Raw genomic sequence first — 17,159 nt, forward strand, 5'->3', positions numbered from 1 at the left:
GCAGAACTAGAGGATGGAACTGAAATAAAGATGCCAGGGGAGTGCACTTTACTGACCTGCTCTTCCTGGCTTCCCTAGTTTTCTTTTCTGTTTCTTTTTTTCTTTTTTTAATTGATAATAGATTTTTATACTATATATTTTGATCCTGGTTTTATCTTCCCCAATTCCTTCCAGATCTTCCCTTCCATCCTAATCTCTAGCATTTCTTTGACTCATTAGCAAATAAGCAGACATCTAAGAATTCTCTTTGTGTTTCTATTCATAGCACCACCTACACAGTGATGGTAATGCCTCTTCCCAAATAACTCAAGGTTATATCATGTTGACAAAAACAAAACAAAACAGCCCAGCTAGGAAAAGTGACTGAGTTATTAACTGGAGCCAGTCTGGGCTGTGGAGTGAGGCCCTATCTCAAATTAAAATCAAATAAAATAACAGCAACAAACCCTCTCTTAATTACTTACCTTTAAGCATATTCTTTTCAAATAATTTGATTGTTTTCATCAGCACTTTTTAAGATCTGGTTATAAGAGTACCTAGTATTTTTATCTATTGTGTGGAATTTGGCTTTTAAGCCAAGCTTGATGCTTTTGTTGAGATATGTATAACTGGGAAGTTTTGGGCATGGGTAGGACCTGCTTCAGGTGTTATACTTTGCTCTTTATTTCTGAAGCAAATCTTAGGATGACACCTAAGAATGACAAAGTTGTCCTCTGTCCTCTTCATTAACATTGCACCTTACACACATGTGTGTGCCTTTCTATGAATACACATACACAACAGAAAGAATGAATAAAGACTAGGAATAGTGGAAAGTGAAAATGTCATTAATTTGACTGATTTTTATAGCTATAGGGAACTTACTTAAATGGGGTGATTGGAGTTGGAGAGGGAATAAGATTCAGAAGAGCCATTAAATTAACAGAGTTAATAAGAATGATTAGTAGTTAGCAGTGTCTATGGAGTGTCAGAAAGTGACTTTTCTTTAAGCAAAAAGCATACTACTACTTTTGTGAATGTATGTGCATGTTTTAATGGTCTGCTTTTTTTAAATTTTTAGCTTGGTAACATTTGTTTTGTGTTGTGTGTTTGTGTGTGCACGTGCGTGCTCTCTTGCCTCCTTATGTCTGTGAGATCCCTAAGCCTGGGCAGGTTGGTATAGGTGTCCCATTTGGGACTGAGCACACAACAGTCACTTCTTAGCCCTTTGACCAATTTTACCTTCCTGTCTACATCAACTGATGCTGAGAACAGCAGAAACTCAGGAGGTATAAACATAAATACTTAGAAGGCATTTTTGTAATATTATTTAGCTAAATGACATTAGTAGATCTCCTAGAAGCTATAACCCTGTAAGCTGAGGTCTTTCACCAGGTTTATCCTAGTCAAATTTAGGAATTGCTTACCTCATAACCTTTTCAAGTTCCTGACAGGCAACAGTAATTTTTATTTTTATGTTGTTTTTTGTGACCAGAATCAGATCGTACCCTACCACTGACCTTTACTTCCCAGTCCTCTTTGATTATTTATTGGGTGCTATTTTTTTTTTTTTTTGATTATATCATTAGTTGGTGGGGAGGAAAATCTTTGCTTCTGAGATTTCTTTGAAATGTATTTTCTTGACTGGTTTATGTTGTAAATCTTTTAGTCTCTGTTACTAAGGTTATGTGTACTTCCTATATTCTTGTACATTTAAATGTATTTGTATATTGGTTTTTTTTTTAATTGTCTTTCATTCTTATTTTTTTCGGTATTTTTTTTTTATGTCCTTAAAGTCTGTTTTTATAATATCATACAAATACAGAAGAAAGTTTGAGAAATTTATTGGAGTAGGCTGTCAGTGGAGAGATTGTTTTCTCTCAAGTTATGATTTGTTATCCTCTCAGACAAGGACTTAGTTATATAAGATATCTTGTGGTTCAGGAAGTTCTTCATTACACTTAAAAAATATCTTAAGGAGACAGCTCTTTTCTTCCATTTTGGTTTTGGGCGGGCACATTTTATGTGTGTCATTCAGCAGCTATGTGCGTTTTTCTGTATTTTTTTAAACAAAGTTTAAAAATATTACTTATTTAATGTGTATTGGTGTTTTGTGTTTATGCTTGTGTAACCACATGTGTTCTTGGTACCAAAGGAAGCTAGAAGGAGGTGTGTTGGAATCGTTGGGCCTGTGTTTGTAGATGATTCCTCTGAAGAGCAGCTACAGTTCTTAACTGCTGAGCCTGCTCTCCAGGGCTGGTTGTTGGGAGCTGACTTCTAGCAGAAAGCAGCTATCAAGTTTGCAGCCATCTCGAGCCATATACCCTGACAAGAGACTTGTTTTCCAACAGCCTATAACAGCTGAGCACACTCTGATAAACATCTTGTTTATCCCACATATCTTGTTTTGCTGTTTAGTGCCCCCAGCTGCATGGTGCACGTGGTAAAGAGTCTTCAGCTGTGTTCTCCTGCTTGTGCGTATAAATACCCAGGATTTCCTTGCACTAAGAGAGAGGAGACAATAAGAGGGAGACTAGAGAGAGGAGACAGTAAATGAGACAAGAGACAATAAGAGGGAGACAATAAGAAAGAGAAGAGACAAGAGACAGTAAACGAGACTTGACTACACACCCTGTCTTGTCTTCATTCTTTGCATCTCTTCCCCTTCTTCCCCCCACTCTGTCTCTTGCTAGACCCCGACCCACGGACCAGAGCAGCAGAGCAGTCCGGGACATTGTGGCCCCCAAGCGTGGGGCAGCTCGGGCCGGGACAGCTGATTTCTCGTGATTTTTTAATTGGGTTATTTTTACTAAGCTGTAACATTTCTTGTTATTACAGCAGTTGAAAGTCATTTTCATATACTGCTTGGTTGTAAAAGATGTCATATCCGTCCTTATTACCAAAATCTGGATAGAGTTCTGTGTATAAAATGGCATAGTTTTTGCATATGGTCTATACTCATCTGCTTTATCATAATTTCTACTATAATTCAAGTATTATGCAATTAAAATAGTTTTACCATATATGGTTTAGTTAAATTTTGTACTTTTTGATTGATTAGTATGAATATCATATATACAACACACACACACACACTATAAAGCTCAATTCATGACCTTTGTTTTAAGTGTTTACTAACTGGTGGCTGTCATTAAAATGGTCACTGATCCCAAAGTGATCACCGACTATCAAGTGCAGTTCTTGTTAATTTATCTTCTAATCTACTCATTAAGAGACATTGGTTCAGTTTTGGTTTGACATCTCACTACTAATCAGCTACTGAGTATTTTGTAAATTACAGTATAATCCAAAGTTATCTTACCTTGGTTCATGCATTGAAACATCTTTTCAAGTCAGAGAAGATCAGTATTTAAATATACCATTTAAAGAGCATAAAGCAAAAGTTCATTGCTGAGCAGTCAAGAGTTTAATCAGAAAGCAGTACAGATCCATGTCATATCTCTATGCTTCTTGGGATAAACATTGAAGAGGGTAGAACTTTGCTTATCTTCTTCAAATTACAAATATAAATGTCACCTTCCCACCCCCAGTATTCCCTTGTGAAGGAATCCTTAAAGTGCTTTACTGTTCGGTGATTTTATTTTTTTAAAAAAGAGATTGTAGGTTGATGATTCTTGGGTCTTAACTTTGTGAGACATGCACAAAATACTATGTTCATAGAGTAAAACCATTGTGTCTTTAACAAAGCTTTTATTTGATCCTTCTGTAGATTTAACATAGCTTTTTCTTTAAGAAAACTAACAAATATCAAAGATCATCTTAATTCATCCTTATTACTAGATTATATTCGTTTCAGACAATAGCAGTAGTTTTTTTCTTCTATTATTTTTGGCATTATTGTATGGAAATCCATGTAAGCAACAAGTTGATGAATAGTGCATAAAGACACTAATGGCCTGTGCTAATTGTTGCATGATTTTTCTGTAAGTGGAAATTTTAGCATATATTTAGAATTCTCTTAAAACCCTGGTGTAATAATTGGTAACTGTTATTATATATTTATTTGTAATAACTTTGTACGGCATTGGTTCTCAACCTGTGGGTCATGATTCTTTGGGGTCAAAACAACCTTTTTACAGGGGTAGCCTAAGACAATTGGAAAATAGAGGTATTTGCATTAAAATTCAGAGTAGCAAAATTACGGTTATGAAGTAACAACAAAAATAATTTTATGGTGGGAGGTCACCACAACATGAGGAACTGTATTAAAGGGTTGGCAGCATAAGGGAGGGGTGAGTACCACTGTCATATTGAGTTCCTTGAATACAAAGATCCACGTGTTGCAGTGTGGCAGATTCCGGGTTATGCTTCCAAGTGTCTTCTACCAAGTAACCCCCGAAAAATACCCTTCATTCTTCCAGAACGCTGTCGCTAGCATCCTCAAATTGGATTTAAATTAAGTTTTTAAATAAGATTGGAATAGTTTTATCCTTACACATGAGAAAATTTACACTCTTAGCGGGAAACTGATGGTCAACACGAGCTGTATTTTGGGCATGCAGGTTAGAATCGGTGAGCAGCACTTAGTAGAGTTAGGAAAATTTCTTGAATATAGGTTTTCTCATGAATATGTGATTATACTGTGTATGGCCTGAAACTTGGATATTTGCCTATTTCTGTCCAGCTCTGGGCCTAATTGGTTTGTTTCTGATTCTATTGGGTTGTTAGATTTATTTATTACCTACTATATCTAGAAAAAAATAGTTTAATACCATATAAGAAGTGCAGTATATAAAAGTACATGTAAAAGTCACTAGGCTTCCCCACTGTTAGACTTATGGGGCGAATTTCTTTTATTAAATTCCTCACATTGGTGTAGTTTGGTTAACTGTATTAATGCTTAAGTGATCCTCATATCATGTGTGACATCAGTAGATTTTTTTTTTTTAAGCTTTTGAGTCTGTTCATAACTTCACTTATAAAGTGAAGGATCCATATCCAAAAATAAATCTCGGCCTGTTGCTGATTGCTGTTTGTTCCTGCACAATGAATATGTATTAATTCCCAGGGCAAATTCATCTACTTTTGATCTCATACACTGGCTCCCTCTCTTCTGTTTTTGAGTAGATCAACTGATGGTTTCTGAGTTTTTCCTTATTTAAATTTGTGTAGCTTGGATTCATTTCCCCTGTGCTAGCAGTTAAACCTGTTGTTTGCCTTGGTGTGAGTGACAAGAATTCTGTACTGAATTACATTCTCAAGGCTCTACATTGGCTTTTCCTAAAACAGTATTGAGAAACTGTTATTTCTGGTGATTGTTGGGATGTATAGATTATTGGTTACAACTCACATTATTTTTAAGAACTTCTAGGTTGAGTTGGGCCTGTCAAGAGGAAACATTTGATTTCATCTTTACCAACCAGAGAATAGGTTCCTCACTTAGATTTCAAACTCTTAAAAACTTTAAGTTATTTTAGCTTAAAAATTTTTTTAAGACAATTAATTAAAAAGCAAGTTTAGAGATTATCTTTTAAAAATCAGATTTCAAAAGTATTGAAAACAGCTAGTTCTGTCTCTTGTCTTGATTTGAGTTTTTATACTCCTTTCATTTTTCTTTTAAAAACAGTCTGATATGATTCTTTCATATCATAGCTTCAAACTCCTAGAGATCACACTGCTCTGCCTATAGAGTTTCTGAATTAAAGACATACCATTATGCTTAGCTGTGCAGTGTTATTTTTAAGCCATGAAGGATCAGACATTTTGTGGAGTATGAGCTGTTAGGTCATATGCTTGTAGTTTCAGCTGTCCTGTGCTCAGGCTATATGAATTAAGTGCCACTCTGGACTAAACAGGGATTACATGTTTTTATTTATGTTCATAGGATATGATACTCAAACAGTATTTACAGTTGCATAAAAAAAAAATAGATGATATTTAACTGTGCTTATTCTTTGTTCTTTCTATTTAAGGGACCAGTTACTCTCCACAAGAAAATTCACATAACCACAGTGCTCTTCATAGTTCAAATTCACATTCTTCTAATCCAAGCAATAATCCAAGCAAAACTTCAGATGCAGTAAGTATTAGAATGATGCTAGACTGCAAATATTCTTAGATGTTGTCTTAATTTTTAAAATATTTCAATTGGAATTGAGCTTAATATATTTGTTTTCCTTTGTTATATATGAAGTACAAAAAATATTAGACCAACACATTTCTAAAGTTATTTAAGGTTTAATTTCTTTTAGATTTACATAAGTTTCTTATTTATTCTCTCCTCTGTACTTTGTACTTTATTAGACAGTGAGGACAATATCCTGGTCCACAAAGGCATAAAAAAAAAACAAACATAATTTTAAATACTTAGGCAGGTTTAGATTAATGAAATAGCTGGATATTTTTTAGTGTTGTGGGTTCAAATGAGATTTTTTTAATATATATTCACTTAGCAAAAAATACTTTAAACAAATATTTGCTAAAGTGTCATAAAACGAGTGTGCCTCATTTTATTGGAGCTTATTGGTGTTTGGTGTTGACAGAAATGCCTTCAATTTAGAATGTTCTTGTGCTAGAGAGATTACTCAGTGGTTAAGAGCACTGAGTGCTTTTACAGAGGTCCTGAGTTCAATTCCCAGCACCCACATAGTGGCTGACAACCATCTGTAATGGGATCTGATGCCCTCTTCTAGTGTCTGAAGACAGCTGCAGGGTACTTATAAATACAAAATAAGTAAATCTTTCTTTTAAATAAGAATGTTGTTAAAACTGGTGGTATCATTAAGATGGCTTCTCATCTCTTCCAAAAGTTGAGTATAGCTTAGGGAGCTCAAGATCCCGTTTGCTATTAAAGAGATACAGCAGCACTTAGAAAGACATGTAAAACTGATGGACAGGATGGCACAGGCCAATAATGCCAGAACTTTGGATTAACTTGCCATAATTAGCAAGACCTTTGAAGTCAGGTGTCAATAATAAAATTGTGTTTTTTTACTAAAGAAAGTGAATTTCATACAAAAGAGTGTGAATGAAGGACATAATGTATAGCAAACACAGATTTGCAATTTCAAAACTTATCAAAAGTGTTAAAATACAGGAAAGAGGAAATAAAAGGAAAAGTGTTTTTGTAGAGATTCCTCAGAGGTCCCAACAGTTTACAAACTAACTGATGCTGCCTTTTAGCTCTGGGCACCTGCATGCACATAATATATACATGCAAACAAAACACAAAATATGAGTCTTAAAATATTCTTTAAGAACTTAAGATAAATTTCAGCAAATTTTCCTTGGGTGACCCTCATGTTTTAGCTGGCATGGGAAGACAGGTCTTAGCAGTGTATTTTTTCTTCCTCTGGTCAAATACCATAGGTGTATAGAACATTGGGATATTATAAAATTCTAAAATGTAATTTTAGATAATGTGCCAGATAAAGGAGGAAATAGATCATGCTAATTTTAAAATCACTAATTAAATACATCTATATGTAGACTTTAAACAAAGGCTTTTCTGACTTTGCTCCTTTAGAAAAAAAAAATGGGTCTGGAAAGATGATTCAGTGTTTATTTAAGACCAGGATCACAACCAAAGTGATAGAAAAAAAATGCAGTCCTACTTAGGAGCAACACTATGATAGAGGACTTGGAGAAAAGGCTCAGTAGGTAAAGACACTTGCTGTGCACCCTGAAGACCTGAGTTAAATCCCTCCCCAGGAAAGAAGGAAAGGTGAAAAGAGAACTGACTCCACAGCATCCTCTGTCATCCACAAGCTCACCATGGCATTCCTGCCTGTGGCCCTAATGCACAGGCTTGTGTGTGCGTGCACATGGGCAACAAAACCAAATCCTACCTCCCACCCCCAAGGATCCTTTGCTGATGTTGTGTGGCTGGAAAGTGCTGTAAACGCAACTTTTTGACTTTTTACATTCATGTAACAGCTCTCTTGTTATCAACTAAGTAGCCTTTATAATAATTTTGGAGCATTTGTTTATCCTAGATCTTTGCAATCCTCCCCTTTGAGACAGGGTTTTGCTTTGGTGCTCCACCAGGCAGGCCTACAACCTATGTAGACCAGGGTGGACTAGAATTCAAGAGTTATAACTGCTTTGTCTTCTAAGTGCTGGGATTAAAGATATGTGGAACCATGCAGCCAGTTTTGCAGAGACAATCTCCTTTATTTACAAAAAGAAGGAAATTAAATTACTAGAACTTTATGAAATTCTTTGTTATAGGAAAGGCCATGTGTGTTAATGAGCTGATGGTAACTGATGAGTTAATTTTAGTGTTACTACATTTCTGTACTTTTAGGAAAGTTGATAATGTGAACAACTAAGAAAATGGAGATATTTTTGAAGAAACATCTGCATTCATGTCAGAGATCTACCCAAATTTGAATTTAAGGAGAGAATAGATAGGTGTCTTGTACCTTTTTGTGGGGATGGTTGAGACTCTCTCATTATGTAACCTCAGCTGGCCTGGAAGTTGCTATATAGACAGGCTGGCTTCAAAGTTTTAGAAAACACCTTTCCTGTTAGAGGGTACTTTTCAAAGTCACATATTCTTATGCACTTTCCTTGGACAGTTTATAAGCTTGATGCATATTATATTGAAGATAAGAGTATTTTACAAACTTAAATCATTCAGAGTGCCAATTAATAAGTCCACCATGTGTTAATATATGTAATATTTAATAAAATGTAACCTTTTTAGAGAAAAAAATACATTAAAATCTGTGATTTTGTTGGAAGTATCATAGAATTTCATATATGTCTCCTACGGCATGCACGTGTGTGCATGCGTGGGCGGGGGAGGACTGTGTGTGTGTGTATGTGTGTGTGAGATCACTCGTCCTGTGTGGCTTCTGGGTGAATGCCCATTTTCTTATGATAGATGAAGGAAGAAAAAGGCCAACTCATTAATGTTAAGAAATATTTTAGTCATGTGAAAGAAGTTCAAGTTACCTCAAGTGTAATATATTTCATAATATTTGAAAACTGATTGTCTGTAACTACATGTTAAGTAAATTAGAAGGTGTTATATGTATGTAGGATTTGAGTTGTCAATTTTATATATTCTTTTTGTAAAGTCAGTAAGCTTGGCTACTGCCTGTCATTCATTGCACATTGGTATTTTAAAATTATATACAGTATTACTGGATGGTATCTCATTAACTCTTTACTAGAAATGGATGGAGATGATGATTTCGAAAGTGTCTTGCATTTTGTAAAATAAGATATCCCATTTGTTAAGCTGAGATTTGATGTAGTGTTGTAGGCTACTATATTCCATGGCTATGCATGTTGTATGGTGGGTTTACTGTATAGCCAGTGAAGATTATATGTTAAGTAATTTTGGAGCTAGCTTATATATAAACAGACATTTGCTTTAGGGGAAAAACAAAACAAAACAAAAAGATTGAAACAGCTAACAATTTGCAGACTATTTCTTGACGCACACCAGTTGTTTAGACACTGGTATATATCTGCCTAATCTGTTCTAATGTTCTTTTATTATTAGCCTGGAATCTTAGTTTGTTTCTCTGATCAGTCTCCTCAGTCACACTTTACTTCTGGCTAATGCTAGCCTCTTAACAAATATTTACTGGAGAAGGATTTCTAAAGCCAAAATACTTGAAAGGTTCTATATACCATAGGGTTGTTCAAACAAGTTACTTTTAACTTGTCTTTCTTATCTTAGACACTAATTCCATGGAATCGCCCCCTAAGATTTTTCTGATTTCATCATCAGAACTTTACAGGCCTATCCAATATTTGTGTAAGACCAACTGAAAAGTTTAAAAGAACAGTGCTAGTTGTAGAATTATACTGTTACCTTCTGTTTTTCATTTTTTTCTTTCTAAATTCAAGATGTTAATAAGTTCATGTTCTTCATATGCTTAATACAGTCTATATACACTATACTATACAATATACTATCTTTCTCAGATACTCTTAATGCATAAAGGTTTTAATAGAGTCTGTTTATATATATATTTGTATGTTTGGTATGAAAATTATTAAAATTTTTAATATTTCATGTCAAATGCTTAAATGGCAGACTAATTTTTAAAATGTATTTTTAAGCCTTATGATTCTGCAGATGATTGGTCTGAGCACATTAGCTCATCTGGAAAAAAATACTACTACAATTGTCGCACAGAAGTTTCACAGTGGGAGAAACCAAAAGAGTGGCTTGAAAGGTATTTGCTTTTAACCTAGTAATGCTTTCTACTTAATTCTGCAGGTTAGCATTCTGTGGCATTAAACAATATCTTTAGGTTTTGTACAATAAGCCCCTTCATTTTTCAGTTTTAGTCATGGTCATATTTCTGTATCTTCCCTTACATAAAAATATCTTTTGGATATAAGAGCAATCATGTATAGGTCTGGGAATACTCAGTAGGCTATGGAATTAGTAGTGTGAAGAGCTGGCAGTTTTCCTTTCAGTGAGAACCATTCTTAGTCTGTTTGCTGTATCCCATTTTCCAGATTAGCTTCAGTCGTAAACCATGTTCCTTTTTATCCATGTACAGTCTTGTGGAGTATTTGGCAAGAATAGTACAGACTCAAGTACTTAATGTCATTTTTATTCATAAAGTGATGTTTACTTATTCTTTTACTTCTAGAGAACAGAGACAAAAAGAAGCAAATAAGTTGGCAGTTAATAGTTTCCCAAAAGACAGGGATTACAGAAGAGAGGTGATGCAAGCAACAGCCACTAGTGGGTTCAGCAGTGGAAGTAAGTGTTTTCTTCCCCCTTCCCCTTCCCCCTTCCCCCTTCTCCATTCCCTTCTTCCCTTCCTTCACCTTCTCCTTTCCCTTCCCCTTTCCCTGTCTCTGAAACAGTGTGTTCGCTTTGTTACTATTGTTTCAATTTAACAACTCCTAAGTTCCATCTGCACATGGAAATTGGCATGAAAACATTCGTGATTTCTATTATGCTGAATGTCTTTTCAGCTCTCTCTTTTTCAGCTTTCTGGAAAGGGAAACAGGTGCAGGGTGGAATAGGGATCTGTGTGTTTCTCATTATTCATGTTGTCTATAGTACAGACTTGGTAAAGAGGAATGGCTTATAGTCATAATAGGTAATACATAATTAAGCCCTAGCTGTACACATTGATAACATTCATGGAGGTTTAGGCTGTAGGGGCAGTATGAGTAGCTGACAGCTTTCCCGTTTAGTGAGAAAAGAAACATTCTTAGTAGTCTGTTTTCTGTATCCCACTGTGCACTACTGTTATTTTGGTTATCAATGAGAAGAAATCAGTATGTAGGTGATCTCTTAAAATGGATATTGTTTGACATTATGATGATGTGAGAGTATATGTAAACAACTCTTCTGTTTTTCATTTTCATGATAATACTAGAAAATCACGTCAGGTAGTAATTGTAATAAATTTCATGATAGATGTTGTACTGCGTTCACATCATGTTGGTTAGGCTATATTCCCCCTCCCCTCCTCCAGTAGCTTACATGTGGTAAGTGTGTTTTCAACATCTCTGGTTTACAATAGTATTGTTGAGGCCTAAAACCCCGTTTTCCATACTTAGGTGTTAATTCCACTGTGTTTAGAGATCTTTATAAGCTGAGTACTGAGGCTTTGCAGAAACACATAAATCTTTTCAAAATTATTTTTCAACCCTTGTTTAGGGGATCCTTGATCTATATGATAAACTGAGGTTATACCATAATGTTTTATTGATATTTATCCATTGATGTGGGTAATTGATTCTCAATAAGGGGTATTGATTCTTTTTTGTTTGTTTTTCAAGACAGGGTTTCTCTGTATAGCTCGGGCTGTCCTGGAACTCACTCTGTAGACCAGGCTGGCCTCAAACTCAGAAATCTGCTTGCCTCTTCCTCCCATGTGCTGGGATTAAAGGCATGTGCCACCACTGCCCGGCAGGGGTATTGAGTCTTTAATGCCAAATTTATTTAGTGTGATCTTGGAATATAGTAGCAACATTAAAATTCAAAATATAAGTAAAGTTATTCTTAATTTTATTGATTGATTTGTTAATACTATTTATTAAGTATTAATGCATTTATTATTAAGTATTAAGTTAGGAAATTGTTGAACATTATATTTTAAGATGTACGACATGGAGGTTGTGTTGCCCCTTATCTCAGGTTACTAGATGACAAAAAGAATCCAAGGTTTTTATTTTGAGGTAATTAAATAGCATATAATTTACTGTTGCTAGTGCAGTTGGTGGGCAGGGAGCATGGAGGAGAAACAAGGAAAGCTGTTGTTCTTGTGAACTAGATACTAGAATTAGTGCTGAATTGGACCAGGTGGTTGCCACTAGGCTTAAGCTAGTAGTTCCCCAAGAGGGAAGTCTGTGACTCCTTGTTTTCCAGAAATATTGGATGGCTTTCATTAATTTCACAGTCTGATTTATATCCGCTCCTTAACCGAATTCATATATGTACAAATAATGAGTCCATAGGTCTGTAGCTGGATTGTTTAATAACTTCTTAAAGTTTTTCTATACTAATCACCCTTTAAAGTCATTCTTCTCTAAGGTTATAAAGGAAAACTAAGAGACTTAATTCTGAACAAGAGATGGGGAGAGTTTTGAATGTTTTTTATATGTTGGCATATATCCAAAGTTTAAATGTTTATAATTTTAAGAGTTAGAAAAGTCTAATATGTGCAATTCTTGAATTACTGTATTAGGCAAACATAAGTGGATCTATGTAAGTTAGAGTGACCTCATGATCCAGGAACATTTTGATGTACATGCTTTGTTTACTATATATATGTGTATAGAAATCAGACCTGTTTAGAACCAAAAAATGAGATTATTTCTTGTTTTAGCCTATTTGTTGTTCAGCAGTAGTTCTGGGATCTCCTTTATTTTGCTTCTACATCTGTTAAATTATTGTCTGCACCATTCTGCTTCATTATACCATCCATAAGTAGTCTTCTGTCTGAATATTGGGTGGATTTTTCAGGTATTTTACACTCTGATTCATATCTGTTCCTTAATGAAACTAAATGCCTATGTGCACAAATGATGAGTCAGTAGATTTGTGGCTGAAGTAATAGTTTGTATATTTTTTTTTCTTATTTTTAAAGTTTTAGTAATGGTTGAGAAAGATTTTAGCTTTTATGTTGAATTTCTCCACTAAGTCATATAATGTGCCGTAGTAAGAAAATCAGTGTCTCATTTAATTATTTGACATTGTCAAAAACTTTTGGGTGTTTATTAGCATTTGGGTAGAATAATGGTTGGAGTGTGTTTCTTTCAAGAAATGAAAGGAGTAGGAAGATTCTCACAAATAAAGAGATAGTAGAAATGTTACCGCAATCTGAATCTCAGAAAAGTATGGATACAATTTTTCTTTTCATATTTTTCATATTTCTTTTCATACTAGACTTGATAGTATGATTCTTCTAAGCTCAGAAAATTCTCCCCTGGGATTTCTTATAGCATTGGTGACATTTTGGATCAGGCAATTCTTTGCTGGAGAGACTGTCCTGTATTTTAAATTGTTACACCTGCTAAGTTAGCTAGTCACACACCACCCTCCATGGCCTTGAAATGAGTGGGGAGTGGTAGTGCAGATAGAGGCACTTGTATAAATTCCTTCTGTCTAGGGATGGTAGGAATCAGTTGCAGCTCCGCCTTCCCCAGTCCTATAATCTGCTGTTCTTTTGACTTAACAGGTATTTAATTATCATTTTATGTCATCTTCTGAACATTTTGACTTTTACATATTTTGCTTTAGCCATATACAACTAGAGAATTTTCTAGGTTAATGAAATAAAAATTGTAGGTAATTAAGTGGTGTTATGTTGTTAGGCATAGGGTTATTCCTGATGTTTCAGGTAGAGTAGTATTCTTTGTATCAATAAACTAGAATATGATTCTAATAGTGCTGTGTCCATATAAGATGGAACTATATATATGTATGTATCTATATAGGATTTTGGATACCACTGTCACAGTTGAATCTATATTTAGTATTGGCTCAATGTATAACATACTGAGTTATATTAGATAATTGGAGAGTTTCTTTTGATACAATTGAGGTCTTTTTGGTGGTAAGCTACTGTTTTAAAGGTATTGTTGTAGTTCTATAGTGGCAAGGTGAAAACTGACTCCTAGAAATCTGCTCTTTGTACCCTCTTTATCTTACAAAGTAGAAGAATTATGAATAGGGAAAGACATGCATATTCACTGGTGGACATTCTTTGCAAAACTGTTATGATCAAAGGGTACACACATTCTTTTAATCATGTGGTTTTTCTTTTTTGGGAATATTAGAGGGTTTTGTTTTTTTTTTTAAACAAATAACCTTTGTCCACATAATTGTTTAAAAATTTCCTCCTTTTGTATTACTTTGTAGAAGCAAAGTACTAGCATTTAGACTGTTGGCAGAGTTTTAGCTATTTTCAGTACCTCCTTTCTGAGCTTAAATGCTGGTATTTATTGCCAGTTATTCTGGCAATAAGCACATTTTCCCCCATTATGCCTGCATACATATCTTGGATTTCTCTTTTCAGAATAACAAGTGAAATATGATTGTTACTTTTGTCAGCATTATTTAAAAATCTTTTATTGATTTTGTTTTTGATGCACAATTCAGTATATGTTGGACCATTTTGTATCATTGAAAGACCTACAATAAAACACTTTAGAGCCCACATTAGCTAGCTGCTTAGGTATTCAAAAATCTGGAAGTAATGAAACCAGTGGTCCTTTGTAATTGAACTACTGGATAGTTATTTGACCCTGTGATGGATATTTTAAAAGAAACAAGATGTTTGACTTTTTTTTTTTTTTTTTAGAAACATTTTTTTTTAGTAAAATGTAGACTAGAATCTGAGTACAGATTAATTCTCTATAGTTGTTAAAAATCTTGCTGTATTGCTGTTTATATGTCATTGTTAAAGTTGCAGCCATTAACTGGGCTTGCAGTTTTATGGAAAGGAAATTAAGTTCAGGTGTGTTGTTCAATTAGCTGATGTTCATGACGTAGGATTCTAACAGCATTTGTTTTTTTTCCCCTTCTGTCATTCCAACATCTCTTTTGGGAACTGTGAACTACAGTGGAAGACAAGCATTCCAGCGATGCCAGTAGTTTGCTCCCACAGAATATTTTGTCTCAAACAAGCAGACACAATGACAAAGACTACAGACTGCCAAGAGCAGAGACTCACAGTAGCTCTACGCCAGTACAGCACCCCATCAAACCAGTGGTTCATCCAACCGCTACCCCAAGCACTGTTCCTTCTAGTCCATTTACGCTTCAGTCTGATCACCAGCCAAAGAAATCATTTGATGCTAATGGAGCATCTACTTTATCAAAACTGCCTACACCCACAGCTTCTCTCCCTGCACAGAAAACAGAGAGAAAAGGTATGCTGTTACTGCTACACACTGCATGTTGAACTGTAGTTGTAAAATAGTCTTTCCTTTGGCTCAAATAAGATTCTTAACTCTAAATTTTTTTTCAGATTTTCAGAGTTTAGGTAGGCTTAGGTCTAAAATTAGTAGTTTAGTTTTTCTATTAATTTATAATTCTCAGAACTCCTTTTTTTGCGTTTTGTTTTTTCTTTTCGTTTGTGAAACCAAGTGTATTTAGTTTGTAACGCTTAGTAGATGTTTTAAGATGTTAAACTCAGATGGCACAATGGATTCCCGTTTACATAAAATTATTTCTCGGTTTTTGCGGATATTATCTTCATAGTTCAGGAGTTTCTGGTCTCACCTTGTGTATTAGAGGGCTAAGGTGTAAAGCAGAAAATAAAAAAAGGAATCATACCTCATTTCTAATTAGACCTCAGATCTAAGAACTGGAAGTAAACATTGCAACACAAATTTCCTTCATACAGCATATGTTACATTGTGGCAACAGTGTTACAAGAGTTACATTGTGGCAACAGCTGCTTGGGGTGGTAGACAACATAAACAGCATCAAAAGTCCTCATGTATAAGGACTTCATAATTTAATCTGAAAACAATCCCAATTACATCTATATTAGAATTGCTGCTTCACATCAGGTTAATCTGTTGGTTTGTGGTAGTGTGCAATGTTAAATGATGTATGAAACAGGTCTTATACTCCTAGTCACTTTCCTCCGTTCCTGGGCCTTGACAAACAGTAAGACATTTCTGGTTTGTTTTACATGGTGGAACAGGGTGCCTGGAATAATGGTAATATGTTTTGAGTTGGAGAAATAACTTCACTGGCTGTGGTTTTAAAATGTACTTAGAATCTGAGAGGAGTATATTTGTTGCACATGTAATTAAAGGATCTCACAATATGTGTAGATCTATTTAATGTCATATCATTTGAGAGAAAGCCATTTGTATTTATCTCAGGACAGAAGTGTAGAGAAAAGTGAACCTCATCAGTTTTGCAGGTTATGTTGGTATGTATGTGAAACAACGGAGTCAACTTGTCTTGTGTGTGTGTGTGTGTGTGTACGTGTGTGTGTGTGTGTGTGTGTACGTACATGGTACGCACGCACGCACGCACACGCTCCTCTACCTATTTAGGTGAGATTGAACATTTCTTGGTTATCTTGTCTTAAAACAAATAGTAAGTGATAGATATACCAGAAAATTTTCTTTTATCAAGTAGCACACAATGACCTTTCTTAATTGCTCTCATGTCCCTTCTAGTTGTAAATTCCTTTCTAGAGTTGCAAAATCACAAAACAAGCAATAGATACAAGCCCCTCGTACCTTACTCTGTTCAAGTAAGCCCATGTTAGAAGAGTTTACTGGATTTAAATAAATTGGCAGTTTCATCTTGTAAGTAAAGGTATAATGTGTTTTATGTTGTTTTGCTAAAACAAAACAGCTATAAATGCTGACCTGTTCATAGGGAGCTCTTAGTACAACTAAGTCTAATAGCTAAGAGTCTGGTTCAGAACTGGAGCAGGTAGTCAGTCATGGATCTGCTGGGTGAATCAGGCACTTAGTGTAAAATTCCTGACTGTTTTATGTTCTCCCCGAACACGGATGAGCCATAGATTTACTGTGTGTTTAGCAGTAATGCTGGTTTGTTGCTGACATAAAGTATACATTAACTACAGTGGACCTTCCTCAGTCTTATGCTCCTTGTTTTTAATATTTTTAAAAGGATCCTAAGTATTTGCATAAGAATTGAGAGACTGGTTTAGACAAACATCATTGTTAAGTATATATTAGTCAACATGGTAAAGTAAATGTTATTTGTAATTAGTTTACATTTGATCAACTTA

General features: G+C 34.9%; 1 protein-coding gene across 14 annotated transcripts in view; it reads left to right on the plus strand.

Moving 5' to 3' along the window:
- The window catches only part of Wac (WW domain containing adaptor with coiled-coil), a 58,981-nt gene that overhangs the window by 26,761 nt on the left and 15,061 nt on the right, over positions 1-17,159 (plus strand). For 11 of the 14 annotated variants that reach the window (XM_076939679.1, XM_076939676.1, XM_034509784.2 and 8 more), the window contains exons 4-7: positions 5,913-6,019; positions 10,021-10,136; positions 10,563-10,675; positions 14,998-15,306. In XM_076939679.1, the coding sequence (XP_076795794.1) occupies positions 5,913-6,019; positions 10,021-10,136; positions 10,563-10,675; positions 14,998-15,306 (645 nt within the window). The remainder of the gene's footprint in view (positions 1-5,912; positions 6,020-10,020; positions 10,137-10,562; positions 10,676-14,997; positions 15,307-17,159) is intronic. The other 3 variants (XM_034509788.2, XM_076939682.1, XM_034509786.2) reach the window with 1 other exon arrangement.

The sequence above is a fragment of the Arvicanthis niloticus genome, chromosome 8, assembly GCF_011762505.2.
Source record: "Arvicanthis niloticus isolate mArvNil1 chromosome 8, mArvNil1.pat.X, whole genome shotgun sequence".
Lineage (NCBI taxonomy): Eukaryota > Metazoa > Chordata > Mammalia > Rodentia > Muridae > Arvicanthis > Arvicanthis niloticus.